This window comes from Lutra lutra, chromosome 14 (assembly GCF_902655055.1).
Source record: "Lutra lutra chromosome 14, mLutLut1.2, whole genome shotgun sequence".
NCBI classification, from domain to species: domain Eukaryota; kingdom Metazoa; phylum Chordata; class Mammalia; order Carnivora; family Mustelidae; genus Lutra; species Lutra lutra.
In genome coordinates, this window is record NC_062291.1 from 35019253 (window position 1) to 35036813 (window position 17561).

At 38.1% G+C, this 17561-nt stretch overlaps 1 protein-coding gene across 3 annotated transcripts in view; it reads right to left on the reverse strand.

The window, feature by feature from the left end:
• The window catches only part of ECD (ecdysoneless cell cycle regulator), a 47226-nt gene that overhangs the window by 3652 nt on the left and 26013 nt on the right, over positions 1-17561 (reverse strand). For all 3 annotated transcript variants that reach the window (XM_047702484.1, XM_047702482.1, XM_047702483.1), the window contains exons 6-12: positions 17142-17334; positions 16460-16588; positions 14553-14681; positions 11862-11947; positions 2847-2953; positions 2531-2711; positions 909-976 (exon numbers count right to left, since the gene is read on the reverse strand). In XM_047702484.1, coding sequence (XP_047558440.1) covers positions 909-976; positions 2531-2711; positions 2847-2953; positions 11862-11947; positions 14553-14681; positions 16460-16588; positions 17142-17334 — 893 coding nt within the window. The remainder of the gene's footprint in view (positions 1-908; positions 977-2530; positions 2712-2846; positions 2954-11861; positions 11948-14552; positions 14682-16459; positions 16589-17141; positions 17335-17561) is intronic.

Sequence of the window (17561 nt, forward strand, 5' to 3'; positions counted from 1 at the left end):
AGATCACAAGTAGGCAGAGAAGCAGGCAGAGAGAGAGAGAGGGGTGGGGGAAGCAGGCTCCCCGCTGAGCAGAGAGCCTGATTCGGGGCTCGATCCCAGGACCCTGGGATCATGACCATAGCCGAAGGCAGAGGCTTAACCCACTGAGCCACCCAGGCACCCCCTATAATTTATTTAACCATTTCCTTCTTCATGGGTATTTAGGATGTTCTACTTTTTTCTACTACAATGCTATAATCACCATTTTAGCACATATGTGTCTTTTTCATAGAGAAAATTCCTGGAAGCGAAATAACTAAGTCAAAGGTTATAAACTTTCTAGAGTTCCAAACTACCTTGTGAAAGACATCTTATACTTCCATGCTCACAGTTTGACAGTACCCATTTCTTCAACCCTTTGAGAAGACTGGGTATTGTCAATATTTTAAATCTTTGGCAATATGATAGGCAAAAAAATAAGTTCTTATTTTGTATTGTGTATTTACTTACTAGAAACAGTTTTAAGTATTTTCAAATATTTATTTGTCTATATTTCTTCCTCAAGGCATTGCCTGCTTATATCCTTTGTTGATTTTTAAAATTGGGCTATTTGTATTATTAGTGTTAAGTACCGTAAGTCTAAAAGAGAAAAAACAGTGTAACATGGAAGCCAAGGTAAAACCATCTCTAGCCACACAGCATTCATTCATTCAACAAATATTCAATGAGCAGCTACTATGTTAGGCACTGAGCTAAGTATCCTCTACAAAATCATTCAACTGCACAGAAGTTCATGGTTGAAAGCAATTCAAAATAATCAAGAGAAAGCAAATACTTTGATTTCCAAGAGACCCAATGCTCTAGTACTCTAGCAACAGCCTTGCTACTTACAGTTTCAAAATGAAAATAAACATCACACTGTAACTTACCTAAAATCTTGTCAAAATAATTTAAAAAAGAGTCTGCATCAAAAGTGATTGGAGCCTCAGAAGGTTCTCTGTAAAGATTAAAGGAGAAAGACCATTTATCTTGAACACAACTCTCTGGAACTTTCTTTTTTAAAGCAGTGCCATTCTTAGGAAAACTACTAGAGATATGATCTCAAAATAAGTGCAGCAAGAAAAACTAGTTTAAATGGTCTTGCAGGGCAAAAGAAATGGGAAAGACTGATGAAATAAGAGTAAAGGGTGCCTGGGTGGCTCAGTTGTTTAAGCATCTGCCTTTGGCTTAGGTCATGATCTCAGGGTCCTGGGATCAGGTCCCTCGTTTGGCTCCATGATCAGCAGGGAGTCTCCTTCTCCCTCTGCTTTTTCCCTCACCTCTTGTGCTCACGATCTGCCCTGCTCTTGCAAAAATAAATAAAATCTTAAAAAAAAAAAAGAAACTTCAAAAGTAAAAATTTCACTTTGTTTATGCACATTTAGCTTATGCTGATTTAGAGACCTACCCACCCCGCACCTCCCACAAGATAGATAGATAGATAGATAGATAGATAGATAGATAGCATTAGCAGAAGAAATCACATCTCTGAGTTAATTTAAAAATAAAGTCTGTTTCTTTAGGAACTAAACTTAAAAGAAAGAACATACTTTCTCTTATCTCTGCTTTCTTTCTTTTTTTTTTTTTTAAGCTAGCTCTATGCTCAAGGTGCAGCCCAACGTGGGGCTTGAACTCATAATCCTGAAATCAAGACCTAAGCTGAGATAAAGAGTCAGAGACTTAGCTGAGTGAGCCACCCAGGCACCTCCACACCCCCTTATCTTTGGTTTCTTTCTTTGTTGGTTTTTTTTTTTAAGATTATATTTATTTATTTGACAGAGAGAGACACAGTGAGAGAGGGAGCATAAGCAGGGGGAGTGGAAGAGGGAGAAGCAAGCTTCTTGCAGAGCAGGAAGCTCAATCCCAGGACCCTGGGATCATTACTTGAGCCAAAGGCAGACACTTAATGACTGCGCCACCCAGGCGCTCCTTATCTCTGCTTTCTTAAAAAGAGAACACTGAACATGAATTTTAATCTTCTCATGAGGCTCAAGAGCATCAACATGAATAAAGATATATTTGCTGTACAACTGGCAATTCCAAATACCTTATTTTCCTATTACTTGCCAAATGTAACTTCCCATTTCTTCTGTTATTATTTCTTCCTCTGATAAACTCTTTTATCCCCCTCTTTTGAATGTGAAGCTTCCCATCGGCTTGGGGGTGGCAGACTGATTGGAAGTATGGGTTTGCTGAGAGCTAGATGTTAAGAATCCATAAGGTTCTGAGTAAAAGCTTAGAGAATAAAATACACAATTTCCTTACACAGCTCTGGGATGGACATTTTTAGATCTGTTGAGTAGTCTCTCTGACTCACTTTAAGAATTGCAAAGAATCAGGCTATTAGAAATACAACTCCAGATAAATTATCATGGTACTAGGCAGTAAAAGAGGGAAACAGCAGTACAAATCATTTACTGAAAAGAAAAACAAGAGTGGAAATGGCAATGACTAGATGACTTCAACATCTGCATTCTAGCTACTCAGATATTTATACTCTAACACAAATTACCGAGGCAGCTCTGCTCCTTTGTGGGTTGAGACTTTGGAAATGAAAGCTTTCATGCTTTCTGAGACTTGACTTAAGTCATAATTCTCTTCCTCCTTGGAAATTGGCTCAGCATCTTTTTTGCCAGCAGCTTCCTGCAGCAGCTGGTCCAGCTGATCTGGTGAGAGATCTAACCACTGGTCATCTGAAAAAGAAGAAAACATGACACCGCCATACCACACTGAACATGGCAGGTACTCTCAGAAGAGGGCCTTGTGAGACTTAGTGGAATATTTTCATTTTTCCTAACCCTTCTGCTCTCTCCTGGTCCACCACTTACCATCTTCTGGGGGAAGATTAGCTTCTTCCTTCTTAAGCTCTTCTATATCAAATGGTATGGTCTGTAATAAGGTTAATATTTCTTCACCTGGGCTCATAGCAAGAGAACTATAAAAAAATAAAAAACATGGGGATATTTTTATAAGACAGCTCAGAAAAATAATCACAAAAAATAGTATTTTATTTTATTTTATTTTTTTAAAGATTTTATTTATTTATTTGACAGAGAGAGATCACAAGTAGATGGAGAGGCAGGCAGAGAGAGAGAGAGAGAGGGAAGCAGGCTCCCTGCTGAGCAGAGAGCCCGATGCGGGACTCGATCCCAGGACCCTGAGATCATGACCTGAGCCAAAGGCAGCGGCTTAACCCACTGAGCCACCCAGGCGCCCCACAAAAAATAGTATTTTAAAGCGGGAGGAATAATCTAGTCTAATTTGTTTTTAAACAGTTTTTTTTTTAAAGATTTTATATTATTTATTCGACAGAGAGAGAGAGATCACAAGTAGGCAGAGAGGCAGGCAGAGAGAGAGGGAAGGAAGCAGGCTCCCCGCGGAGCAGAGAGCCCGACGCGGGGCTCGATCCCAGGACCCTGAGAGCATGACCCGAGCTGAAGGCAGAGGCCCTAACCCACTGAGCCACCCAGGTGCCCCTTAAACAACTGTTTTATAGACCCCCTTTTTCTTAAAATTTTACCAGGAACTCTAAAATATAAAAGAGCTCAAAGAAAAACTGTTTTGTACAGCAAAGGAAACTATCAACAAACTGAAAAGGCAACCTACCGAATGCGAGAAAATATTTGCAAAAGCATACATCTGATAAAGGGTTAATATCCAAAACAGACAAAGAACTCACACAACTCGATAGTAAACAAAAAATGTGATTTACTTTTTAAAATTTATATTCAATTAGCCAACATATATTACATCATTAGTTTCTGATGTAGTGTTCAATGATTCATCAGTTAAAAACAATCTGATTTAAAAATGGGCAGAGGACCTGAATACAAGATGTACAAATGGCCAATAGGCACATGAAAAGGTGCTCAACATCACTCTTCATCAGGAAAATGCAGATCAAAACCACCATGAGATACCACCTCACACCAGTCACAATGGCTATTACCAAAAAGACAAGACAGTTGGTAAGGATGTGGAGAAAAGGGAACCCTTGTGCAATGGTGGGAAAAATGGGTGCAACCAGTATGAAAAACAGTATGGAGATTCCTCAAAAAATTAAAAACAGAACTACCATCTGACCCAGCAATTCTACTTCTGGGTGTGTGTGTGTGTGTGTGTGTGTGTGTGTGTGTATATACACATACATACATACATACATATAAAGGAAAAGAAAACAGGATATTGAAGAGATGCCTGCAACTCCCTTCTCTGCAACATTACTCACAATAGCTAAAGACATGGAAACCACCTCAGGGCCCACCAGTGGATGACTGGATAAAGGAGATGTACATAATTAATATAATAATAAATAATAATAATAATCAATACAATTATATTACAAATACATATAATATATACAAATGTATTATTCAGAGAAATATATGTGAGAAAGAAGGATAAAGAAGAAAATGAGAAAGAAGGATTCCAATATGCTAATGGAATAAACCAGAGAATGACAAACACTGTATGGTATCACACGTATGTGGAATGTCAAAAAAAAAAAAATTAACCTCATAGAAACAGAGTGTAGAAAAGAGAATGCCAGGGGTTAGGGAGTGAGGGAAATAAGGAGGGGCTGGTAAAAGGGTACAGAGTTTCTGAATACCATCTAAGGATCTAATGTAAAATATGGTCACTATTACACTGTAACATATAAATGAAATCTGCTCAGAGAGTAGAATTTTAATGTTCAAATTGCGCCACCAAAAAGATAAATATGTGACGTGATGGAACTGCCAATTAACTAGATCTCTTCACATGTGCAAATATCAAATCACCATGATGTACTCTTTAAATAGCTTACAATTCTGTTCCTCAAATTATTTTTCAGTAAAGCTGAGAAAGAAAAACTGCTTTGACTGAAAATGGGAGTTTGGAAGCTCAGAGGTATATCCATTTCAGCTTTGCCTTTGGTTCTGCAGCAGAAAGCATGGAAGACAATTATGAAGATGCTGACAGTACAGCTCTTTCAATTTATAGATAGCATATATACGAGGAAAAGAAAACCCAGAAGAAAGTATGAACTAAAATTAATATTGCATGTATGAAATGCTAGGTTAGCACTTTATTTTATTTTTTAAAAAGATTTTTATTGATTTACTTGACGGAAAGAGAGAGAGCACAGCCGGGGGGAGCAGCAGGTAGGGGGAGAGGGAAAAGCAGGCTCGTCCTGAGCAGGGAGCCCGATGGAGGGCTTGGTTCCAGGACCCTGGGATCATGACCCGAGCCGAAGGCAGACACTGAAACGACTGAGCCACCCAGGCGCTCCTAGGCTAACCCTTTAAATAGTTTCTTATTCAGTTCTCTAATTACTATTATGAGGTAATAATCCTGGTTACAGATGAGAAAACCAGAGCTCAGTGAAGTTCTATAACGTCTGAAAGGTCACTGAGTGAGAGCAAAGTTTTGAAATCAAGTGTTCAGATACTAACTTATGATCCTCCTACAACAAACTGATGAAGAAATACACACAGAGATATTATCTGTACAATGAGTATGTTATTTTATTTTATTATTATTTTTTAAAATATTTATTTATTTGCCAGAGAGAGAGAGAAAACAGAAGCAGGGGGAGCGGCAGGCAGAGAGAGAGGCAGACTCCCTGCTGAGCAGGGAGCCTGACGTGGGACTCAATCCCAGGACCCCTAGGTCATGACCTGAGCCAAAGGCAGATGCTTAACCAACTGAGCCACTCAGGCATCCCAAGCATGTTATTTTATGAAGGCAATGTGACCTGTGTAACTGATGGAAACCTGTCTGATCTATTTAGAATGGAGCAAATCAAGTTATGGAATGGACTTACATTCATTTAAATAAAGATTTGCATACCTTGCTAAATCGTGTAGGTGACAGGAAATTATCCCTGCTACATATTATGCAAATATTACTAGGAGAGAAAAAGAAATACACAAGTAACTATAATAAATTACATAGTATAAAATCATATCTATCTTATAGAGAGAAAGAGAAGAGAGAGAATGTAAGCAGGGAGAGGGGCAGAGGAAAAGGGAGAGAGAGAGAATCTCGAGCAGACCACCTGCTGTGTGCAGGGCTCAATCTCATGACCCTGAGATCATGACCTAAGCTGAAATCAAGAGTTGGACCAAATGCTATGAAGAATCACAGGAGAAGGTAATTAATTACAGTAACTACAGAAAAGTTAAAAAGAAATGATAAAGGCAATGGAAGTAGTTGAGTTAGGCCTTAAAGAATGGGGTGGGGGGCCTGGGTGGTTCGGTTAGTTGGTTAAGTGTCCAACTCTTGATTTCAGCTGAGGTCATGATCTCAGGGTCCTGAGATTGAGCCCTGCACTTAGCAGGGAGTCTACTTGAGATTCTCCCTCTCCCTCTGCCCCCTTCCCTGCTCACACAGGCTTTCTTTCTCTCTCCAAAATAAAGCTTTTTTTTAAAAAATGGGGAAGATGTTTTCTTGAGACTTTATTTATTTTAAGAAACAGCAAGTCCATGAGCAGAGGGAGGGGCAGAGGTAGAGAGGAAGAAGCAGACTCCCACTGAGCAAGAAGCCCAATGTGAGGTTCAATCCCAGGACCCTGGGATCATGACCTGAGCCCAAGGCAGACACTTAACCAACTAAGCCACCCAGGCATCCAGAATGGGGAAGATTCTGACAAGTAAGATAGGGTAGAGGAATTTCAGGCAAAGGAGAAAATGAGCATTTGTATAAAGGCAAAGAAGTGAGGAACATGTTCACAAAGCAAATGGTGTTCAGTCTGGCAAAAGCATCGAAGATGAAGCTGAACAGATGGACAGGGATGAGAGCACAGTGAGCCTGAAATGGCTAAGTTTGGACTCAATGAAATAAGCAGTGGGTGATCACTGATGGCTTCTTTTTTATTTTTAATTTTTGTTTTAAGAGATTTAAATAATACAGACAAGTCCAAAAGATACAGCAGAAAAAAAAGATGATACAACAAATGTCCACATCCTACCACCTAGAACTTTAATATTGCTATACTTACTTCTAGTCTAAAGGTATGACTGATTAGCCTTAACACAACAAATTACACAAGTAACATATGCCCATACTTTAAAAATTTATAGATAAAGCTAGTATTTTTCCTTTGATGACCAACACTATCAGTTCCAGTCCATTTCATTATTACCCAGAGGTGACTGCTCCCACAAATAATCCTTCTGGTCCACTGAACATGTGTGTGCGCGTGCACACGTGCATGTATTTGTTATATTTGTTGTTTGTTCTCTTTCCCTGGAATTTTATTCCCCCCAGATACCCATATGCCTCATTCCCTCACTTCATTTATATCTCTTCTCAAACAGAACCTCCTTGGAAAGGCCTCCTTGACCAACTTATTAGCAGTCTAGGGGTGCCCGGGTATCTCAGTTGGGCGCACCAACTCTTGGTCTTCGCTCAGATCATGATCTTAGGTTCACGGAACTGAGCCCTGCATCAGGATCCGTGCCTATACCTCTCTTTCATACGCTGTTTTCTATTCAAAGCACTTACCACCATCTAAGATCATATAGTGGTTTACTGTCTTTCTCCTACACTAGCATGTAAGCTCCATAAGGACAGGGACACTTTGGGTTCATTTGTTTTATTCCCAGTACCTGGAATTGGGCCTGGCACATAGGAGATACTCAGTAAATATTTGTTGAACAAATGAATATAGATGTATCTGTTAATAATACATGACATTCAGAGAAAGACAACTATCACAGGATCTCCCTGATATGAGGAAGTGGAGATGCAATGTGGGGGGGCTTGGGGGGTAGGAGAAGAATAAATGAAACAAGATGGGATGAGGAGGGAGACAAACCATAAGAGACTCTTAATGTCACAAAACAAACCGAGGGGAGCCAGTGTGGGGGGAGAAAGGGGGAGGGAGAGGGTGGTGGGGTTATGGTCACTGGGGAGGGTATGTGCTATGGTGAGTGCTGTGAACTGTGTAAACCTGGCGATTCACAGACCTGTACCCCTGGGGCTAATAATACATTATATGTTTATAAAAAAATAAAAAAAATAACACATGACATTTTGTGTCCTAAACATTTTTATATGTATAAGCATCCATACTCTACATATTTACAACTTGCCTTTTTCAATCAACATGTTTTCAAAAATCCATTTATTTAGATCAGTGGTTTTCAACTGGGGACTGTTTTGCCCCCAGAGGACATCTGATAATGTCTGGCCATATTTTTGGTTGTCACAACTGGGGGTAGGGTAGAGTGCTACTGGCATTTGTTGGGTAGAAGTCAGGGATGTGGCTAAACAACATATAATACACAGAGTAGTCCCCCACAACAAAGAATTATCTGGTCCAAAATGTCAACAGTGCCAAGGCTGAGAAATCCTGGATTAGACTTATGTACATTTAGCTAATCTCTGGTTAACTAATGGATAGTAATCCATCATATAAATATAACATAATTCATTTATCTATTATTGATGGATACTAACACATTGTTCAGTTTTTCACTATTACAATCTCTAATAATTTTTAGGAGAGTGATTGAAGATGACTGAAGCATATTTCAAGCAGATTCTCTTGGGTCTAATGGTTGCATTGGAAGTGAAGAGTTGCTAGCAGTTGGAAAACAAATTTAGGTATTGCCAGAGTAAGAAATAAGTGAGAGGAAAAAAAAAAAAGAAACAAGTAATTAGAGTAGCTACTTAGAGTAAAAAAGAAAAATGCAAGACACAAGATAGTAATAAAAAGGATCAAGAGACTGGATCCAAGGAGAGCCAGGAAGTTTAGGTGATAAGGAGGACGGTAGTACTTTAAAGAGAGTGGGAAACAGTCTGTGATACTAATCCAGGTTTGTTTTTTTTTTTTTAAGAAATCATCACAATTTTAATTGCAATTAATTGCAAAATCATCACAATTTTAAGAAATCATCACAATTTTAATTACATATGTTTTCTTTTTTTTAGTCAATTAAAACAACCATTTTATATTATTCTTATTTTTATTAACATATAATGTATTATTTGTTTCAGGGGTACAAATAAGACTGTGAATCATCAGTCTTACACAATTCACAGCTATGGTGAGTGCTGTGAATTAATCCAGGTATTTATTTATTTATTTATTTATTTTTAAAAGATTATTTATTTATTTATTTGACAGAGAGAGAGAGAGAGATCACAAGTAGACGGAGAGGCAGGCAGAGAGAGAGAGAGAGGGAAGCAGGCTTCTTGCTGAGCAGAGAGCCCGATGCGGGACTCGATCCCAGGACCCTGAGATCATGACCTGAGCTGAAGGCAGCGGCTTAACCCACTGAGCCACCCAGGCGCCCCTAATCCAGGTATTTAAAAAAAAAAAAAAAAAAAAACAAATACACCGGGAATTCAAAAACAGGTCTGGAGGGAGTTTTGTGTTTGGTTTTAAACTGTTCAGAAGTTATCCTGGTTTGGGAATGGGAGTCTCTTTTGCAACACTCTAAAATTTTGGAGATGTAGGAGCACCTGGGTGGCTCAGTGGGTTAAAGCCTCTGCTTTCGGTTCAGGTCATGATCCCAGGGGTCCTAGGATCGAGCCCCACATTGGGCTCTCTGCGCAGCGGGGAGCCTGCTTCCTCCTGTCTCTGCCTGCCTCTCTGCCTACTTGTGATCTCGGTCTGTCAAATAAATGAATAAATAAATCTTAAAAAGAAAAGAAAGAATCTGCCTTCAGCTCGGGTCATGATCCCAGGGTCCTGGAATCGAGCTTAGCGGGAAGCCTGCTTCTCCCTCTCCCTCTGCCTGCCGCTCCCCCTGCTGTGCTCTCTGTCAAATAAAATAAAATAAAATAAAATGTTGGACATATAAGCTACTTAAATTCTTTCTCCAGTAGTAAAAATGTGGTAAATTATATCTATTTACTGAAATATTATGCAGCTCCTTAACAATTATGCTTATAAAGACTTTTTAACGTCATGGGAAAAGGTGAGGTAATAATGAGTAAAAATTACGGACAGGATACAAAATTTTTGTATGATATAAAAATGTTTTAAAAGTAACTAGATGAATATGGGGGGGATCATGGAAGGCAGTAGAGCAAAATGATAATAGTAGTTGACTTTCTGGTATGAATTTTTCCTTACTACATCTTTCCATATTTGCTATAATGAATGAATGTTATTTTGTAACAACAATGAATTTATTTTAAGGCTTTATTAGAGAGAGAGAGTGAGTAAGAGAGAGAGCATGAGCTCTGGGGGAGAGGGAGAAGCAGGGTCCCCACCAAGCAGGGAGCCCGACATGGGGCTTGACCCCAGGACCCTGAAATCATGACCTGCGAGGAAGGTAGACACTTAACCGACCAAGCCCCCCAGGCGCCCTACGAACTTCATTATTTCAAAAGGACTACCCAACCACCAATCTATCTTGTTTTGTGCCAGGAGCCCTAACTCTCCTACATGAGTCTCTCTTAATTTCTTGACATCTCTTTAACCCGTCTGTAAGGTAACACTTCTCCACAAGCAGAGTGGCCCTTTGAGGCAGATGGGAATCCTCTAGGGGAGATTTTCCTAACCATGATGGCCACCTCTTTTAGTCTCCTTTCCCAAGTTTTCTGAAATGATACCCTGAGAAGGAATCCTTTTACCACCAATTATTGCCATAAAACTGATGGGAGTGCAAAGGCACAGGCAGACAGTTCTGAGAGTAAGGACCGCTGAAAGTCATTTATCTCACAGACAACTGAGGTTAGAGTTCTCTCAGTATCGACCTTGCTTCACCAGTCCTCAAAGAACATTCTAATACACAAATAAGTGATGTTTGTGATGCAAGCAAAATGACTAGAGTTCAAAACCAGTAAGTTTAACTTGGAAAAAAGAAAAGTCCAAAAACAAAATGAAAAACACACACAACTTGGGATCTTTTAACCATAATATATACAAAGGTATTCTCTCATGTTATTTAACAGCTTTGAGTACCTCAAATTCAATTCTGTACACACAAATTGAAGTTTTTCCCATACTCAAATTCTGACCTTTGATTCCTGAGCTCAATAAGACTGAGATTTTCTGCTAGAGCTCTATTTTTTCCTTGGCGCTGCACTGACTAGGAAGTGACCTCAGGGGACAACTCAGATAATGTGGACCACCATCTACTGTGATCTTCTTTTAAGGGTCCTATTTCCTTCAATTTTTGCCTTATTTGTTGTTCTATTGTGTCTTCAAATAACTGTTTCTTATAGTCTCACCAAAGTTTATAATTACCGTTGGCAGGGGTTAGTTAGATATGTTATGCCACCATTATGAGACCTCGGTTTTATTAAATTTTAAAGAGGGGTGCCACTTCCTCCCAATCTTGTGCTCATTTCTTTCTTCCCCCAGGAAATGTATGGCAGGTCAGAATGAGATTTGATTTGAAAGAGGAATATGTGCTTTATCCTGTGGTTCAGACCTACCTAAAAGTAGCCAGACTCAGCCAAGAGCTTCTATAGGAATTAAGCATATGCTCATTATCAGACTGCCTGAGTTCAAATCCTGTATCTGTCACTTATTAGCTGTGTGACCTTTGGCAAACTACTTAATCTCTCTTGGCTTCAGCTTCTCTGCTGTAAACAGGGAACAATAATCATACTTATTTCATAGAACTGTAAGAGAGATATAACAAATTAAAGTGGCCTATACATTATAATTACCAATAAATGTTAGCCATTAGATGATGATGACGATGACAGGTGCGAGACCCAGTGATCTGTAGCAAAATCTCCTCTCCCCCAATTCAGCCCCTTCAGCAATCATGATCCTGCCATTAACTCTTTAAATACGGCAACTCCAACTTCTACAACTATCTCAAGAGTGAGGAACTCCTTAATTTCCAGCAGGTCACCACTCTGCTGCCCTGGTTACGTAGTGAGGAACTCACCTTTCTGATCGGTTTACTGACAGTTGGAAGTAGTTCTTTGCCATTTCTAGCCTTGTCTGGTACTCAGCAGAACCTTCTATCAGTCCCTTAAAAAAAAAAAAGGCCTATCAGAATGTTATTTACATGCTATCATTAAAATAATTTGCTCACCAGCAATTTTCAGGGAGGCAGTATGTGATACATTGTTCAGGAATCATGAGGCTTGAGTCCAATCTCTGTTTTGTCACTAATGTACCTTTTTGGCCTCTAGTTTCTTCAAATAAGGGCACTCGGCTATATGTAGTAGTTCCTAATTCTTTTCACCATTAAGGACCTCTTTCCAATTTGGAAGATTTTCTATCATTTTCTAATATTTAATTAGTTATTAAGAAATAATTTATTAGTAATTAATTTATAAAACAAAGTACAAACAGACCCCAAGATAGCATAATCCCACTTTAACTACCACTTCTGCTTTTCACATGTATGTTTATTTTGGCATTCGTACTTAGTATTTTATATTCTTTCAAAAATAGACTATAATATCATAAGCACCTTTCCATATTGCTACAGTCTTCATATCACCATGTTTTAAAAAATTTTAATTCAAATACAGTTAGCCTACAGTGTTGTATTAGCTTCAGGGATACAATATAGTGAGTCAACAATTCTGTACATTACTCAGTGCTCATCACAGTAAGTGTGCTCTTAATTCCCTGTCACCTATTTCACCTACCCCCCCACCTTCCCTCTGGTAACCATCAGTTTGCTCTCTATTAGTTAAGTGTCCATTTTTTGCCTTTTTCCTTTGTTCATTTGGTTTGTTGAATTCCACATGAGTGAAATTATATGGTATTTGTCTTTCTCTGACTTTTTTCACTTAGCATTTTACCCTCTAGATCCATCTATGTTGTTGTAAATGGCAAGATTTAATTTTTTATGGCTGAGTCATATATATAAATATCTATATCTATATCTATATCTATCTATATATATATATCATATCTTCTTTACCTATCCATCTCTTGATGGGACACCTGGGTTGCTTCCCTTGGCTATAAATAATATTGGCTTTAAATAATGCTGCAATAAATATAGGAATGCATGTATCCCTTTGAATTAGTGTTTTCATTTTCTTGGGTAAATAACCAGTAGTGGAATTACTGGATCATATAATTCAACTTTTAATTTTTTGAGAAATATCCACACTGTTTTCCATAGTGGCTGCACCAGTTTGCATTCCCACCAATAGTGCACAAGGGTTCCTTTCTCTCCATATCCTCATCAACACTTGTTTTTTTTTTTTTTTAACACTTGTTGTTTCTTATGTTTTAGATTTTAGCCATTCTGAGAGATGTGAGGTGTTATTGTTATTTTGATTTGCATTTCTCTGAAGATGAGTAATGTTGAGCATCTTTTCATGTATCTGTTGGCCATTGGCCTGTTTTCTTTGAAGAAATGTCTGTTCCTGTATCATTATATTCTTAATGAATTTTTCTACTTCTTGGATGTTTCCTTAAAATACATCATTCAAGGGGCGCCTGGGTGGCTCAGTGGGTTAGGCCGCTGCCTTCGGCTCGGGTCATGATCTTGGGGTCCTGGGGTCGAGCCCCGCATCGGGCTCTCTGCTCATCGGGGAGCCTGCTTCCTCCTCTCTCTCTCTGCCTGCCTCTCTGCCTGCTTGTGATCTCTCTCTGTCAAATAAATTTAAAAAAAAAAAAAATACATCATTCAAATTAAAGGTTCTGAGTTTGAACCTTTGAACCTTTCTATAGCTCCTGGAACACATTAGCAACTTATTTTCCAGTTAAAGTTCTATCAATTTGCCACGTTATGGCAGTGAATAGGAGTATTAACTTCACTACACCTTCAATAGCCCTAAATATCATACAGATCCTTTTTCACATATGTGAAAAAGTATTATTGTGTTCAGACGTATAGCCTTACTACTTGTGAGAGTGAATATTTTAAGAAAAATGTGCTAGTTGTCTTTTCATAATTTTTTTTCAAGATTTTACTTATTTATTTGCCAGAGAGATCACAAGTAGGCAGAGAGGCAGGCAGAGAGAGAGGGGAAGAAGGCTCCCTGCTGAGCAGAGAGCCTGATGTGGGTCTCGATCCCAAGACCCTGAGATCATGACCTGAGCCGAAGGCAGAGGCTTAACCCACTGAGCCACCCAGGCACCCCTCTTTCTGTAATTTTTTAAATCTATGTCTTTGTTCATTTTTCTGTTTGGTGTCTTCATGTTTGCCTTATGATTTGCCAAAGTTTTTCTTCTGATACAAACAACTTTCAGCATTCTATATAAATGTTAGTAATTTTTCTAAAATACTGAAAACAGTTCATAGCCACCCCCTCATTAACACTGAATTAGAATGGTCCTTTTTAAAAAAAAATTTTTTTTTTTTTAATTTATTTGACAGACAGAGATCACAACTAGGCAGAGAGGCAGGCAGAGAGAGAGAGGAGGAAGCAGGCTCCCCACGGAGCAGAGAGCCTGATGTGGGGCTCGATCCCAGGACTCTGAGATCATGACCTGAGCTGAAGGCAGAGGCTTTAACCCACTGAGCCACCCAGGCGCCCCAGAATAGTCCTTTTTAACTCTCACTTCTATAATCATGTTCCACATTAAATATGGACCGTAGGACTCTAATGCACCAGCTTGATTTTCCCTGGATTGTACAATTTTACAAATGCTTTGCAAGTCCTACCTTAAAGTAATCATTCTTTTTCAGACTTTCAAGGAAGCCAGCCCAGAGTGGTGAGGGAGTCATGAAGGATTTCTTGGAGTCAGAAAAATGTGGGCTAAATTTGGAGCATAAGATCTCAAATCCATGAGCCTAGATGGAATAGACAGAATTTTCATTATTAAGTTACTTTCTTTCCATTCGGCCACACTTAAGATCTAGGTGACTGGACATATGGGCATATGGACATTTATAACACTTTGAATTTTATGAAAAATCTGGCTATTTCCAAGTTTTTCAATATCTATAGATTACTAAAAATTATAAAGGGAAAGCAAATAATATTCTTGTCCTCCTCAAAGAGATTTCTTTTCTTGCTGATTACAAAACCAGAAATTTAAACTCTCTTGTTTGCTTAAAAAAAGGTATTTAAAAGGTTTCTTGTCTAACAGAAATTATAAATGAGTTCAGCAAGGTCTTAAACATGGAAAGGGAAGGAAGGGAATCACTTTATTTTAATTGTCCTTGGACTAAAAAATATAAGGAATGAGCAAAATAAGTCAGACAGGGAGATTTCCTGATCACTCTAGAGAAAACTACTATTATCAATTTCTTGCATATCTTTTCAGAAGTAATGTATGCATTCAAGCAGATGTGTAGTCTGCATCTGTATATCCTACTGCATCCTTTTGGTCATTAAATGGCAACATACACTGTTCTAAACCTTGCTTTTTCACTAAGGTATATGCCTTGGAAATCATTTTATATGATCATACAAAGTTAACCATTTCACTGCATAGGCAGACCATAATTTAACTATTCCCCTACCAATAGGCATTACGGTGGTTTCCAATCTTTACTACTACAAATAATGCTGTCATGAGTACCCTCATACATCTTTATACACATTTAAAATATACAGAGGATAAATATCTAGAAGTTAAAATGCTGAGCAGAAGGGTTTGTGCATTTATATACTGATGGATATTCACAAATTTTTATAAGAGACTGAATCAACTCACACTCCCATCAATGATGTTTTAGAGTATCTCCTTCTATATATATTTTCATCAATCCAATATATATTATCAAACTTTCTGATATTTGCCAAATGGTAGAAAACAGTTTTATAGCTTTAAGTTGCATTACTTTTATTATGAGCAAGGGCTAACATTTTTCTTATGTTTAGATTAAAAATCATTTGCATTTCCTTTCCTGTGGACTCTGTTCAGTTTCTGAACATTTTTTATTAATATTTTTTTCATATTGACTTATAGGAACTCTATATATTAAAGAAATTAGCTCTTTGTAATCTAAATTGCAAATGTAATACTTTCTTCAGGTTTACTATCTTTTGACTTTAGTTATAGGGTTTTTTCTTTCCCCCATAGAAAAGCTTAATTTTTTTTTTTTAAAAGGGGGAGGAGTAGGAGAGAGAGAGGAAGAGAGAGAATTTTAAGCAACCCTGAGATCATGACCTAGCTAAAAGCACAGTTGGATGCTTAACTGACTGAGACACCCAGGTGCCCCAGAAATGTTTAATCTTTAATAATCAAATTTATCAGTCTTTTTATTTTTAATAGCTTCAAGTTTTAAGTCATGCTTAAAAAGGTCTTTCCTATTCAGATTATCAAATCTCCTATGTTTTCTTTCAGATTTTATGGTTTCAATGTTCTCTTTTAAGTATTTGGTTCACCTGGAATTTATTTTGGGATAGGTGTGAGGAAATCAACTTTTAATTTTTCAGACAGCTTCACAGCTCTTCTATTATCATTAACTGAATACCCCATTTTTCTGTCTTGTTTAAGATGCCACATTTTACTACATTCTCACAAAAGTAAGGTATATTTCTAGACTTCCTTTGCTGTACCACTACTCCATTAAGAGCCTTTTTACCTAAAGGAAGAATATAAAATTGTATGGTTCATTACCAACTTCATGCCCAATTCATGGGCTCGATACTGGGGATGAGATGGAGGAGGCATCTTGTATCCACTCCGCCGGTCTGGCACAAACCTTTGTTGTACCAACTGTGCATACAGACATTTAGTGAAAGTCACCTGGACATTGGAACACAAAATACATGAGTCTTCCTGAAAGTAAAAATTTGACCATCATTTCACAGTTCATAATTTTATTTATGAGCTTGTATTTGTATGAAAGGCAAAGATCTAACCTATTCACTGCCAACATTTTTTATTAACAGCTTTATTGAGATATAGTTCACATGCCACAAAACCAACCTTACTGTCTACTTTTTAGTAATCACTAATGGAATTCTTCTCATTAGTTACATTATATGGCAATTTGGGTGGATAGAAGATAAAGAATAATTCTCAAGTCTCTGGAAGAAATGAAATGTCTTATTCTTAAGAAGAAAAGAAAATAGGAAAAATATGGTTAGAAACTATCTAAGAAACATTTAGATATAAAATAGGAAATGAAGTCTCTTGAAATCTTCCTCCATGGATGGGAGAAAAGAAAAGAGAAAAAAAGTATATTAACTTGCCATGAGGAAATAGAATTATTTCCAGTTTTTTCTACTGCATAATTAGAATGTGTTTTACTCTCTTTCCAGTGATAGAAACTTAATGACCAAGAGAGCTATCTTACCGATGTCATTATTCGTGTTTCAGGCAAGAAAGTCTTGAAAACACGACAGGCTCTCAGGTCAATGGGGTCCCGTAGGTAAAATGCCTGGACTCCTGCAGCCACCAATCTGGGGCGCTGTTTTAACACTGCTACAATGCCAGCTGGAAGGAAGCAGTGTGCGCGATGAAGAGAGGCTTGAATTTTTTCTGGGTATCTGTGACAGGCAACATATCATTTTTATTTATTTTTATTTATTTATTTATTAAAAGATTTTATTAATTTATTTGACAGAGAGACAGTGAGAGAGGGAACACAAGCCGGGGAAGAGAGAAGGGAGAGAGAGGAGAGAAGCAGACTTCCCGGTGAGCAGGGAGCCCAAAGCAGGGCTCGAACCCTAGATCCTGGGATCACGACCTGAGCCAAAGGCATACACCCAATGAC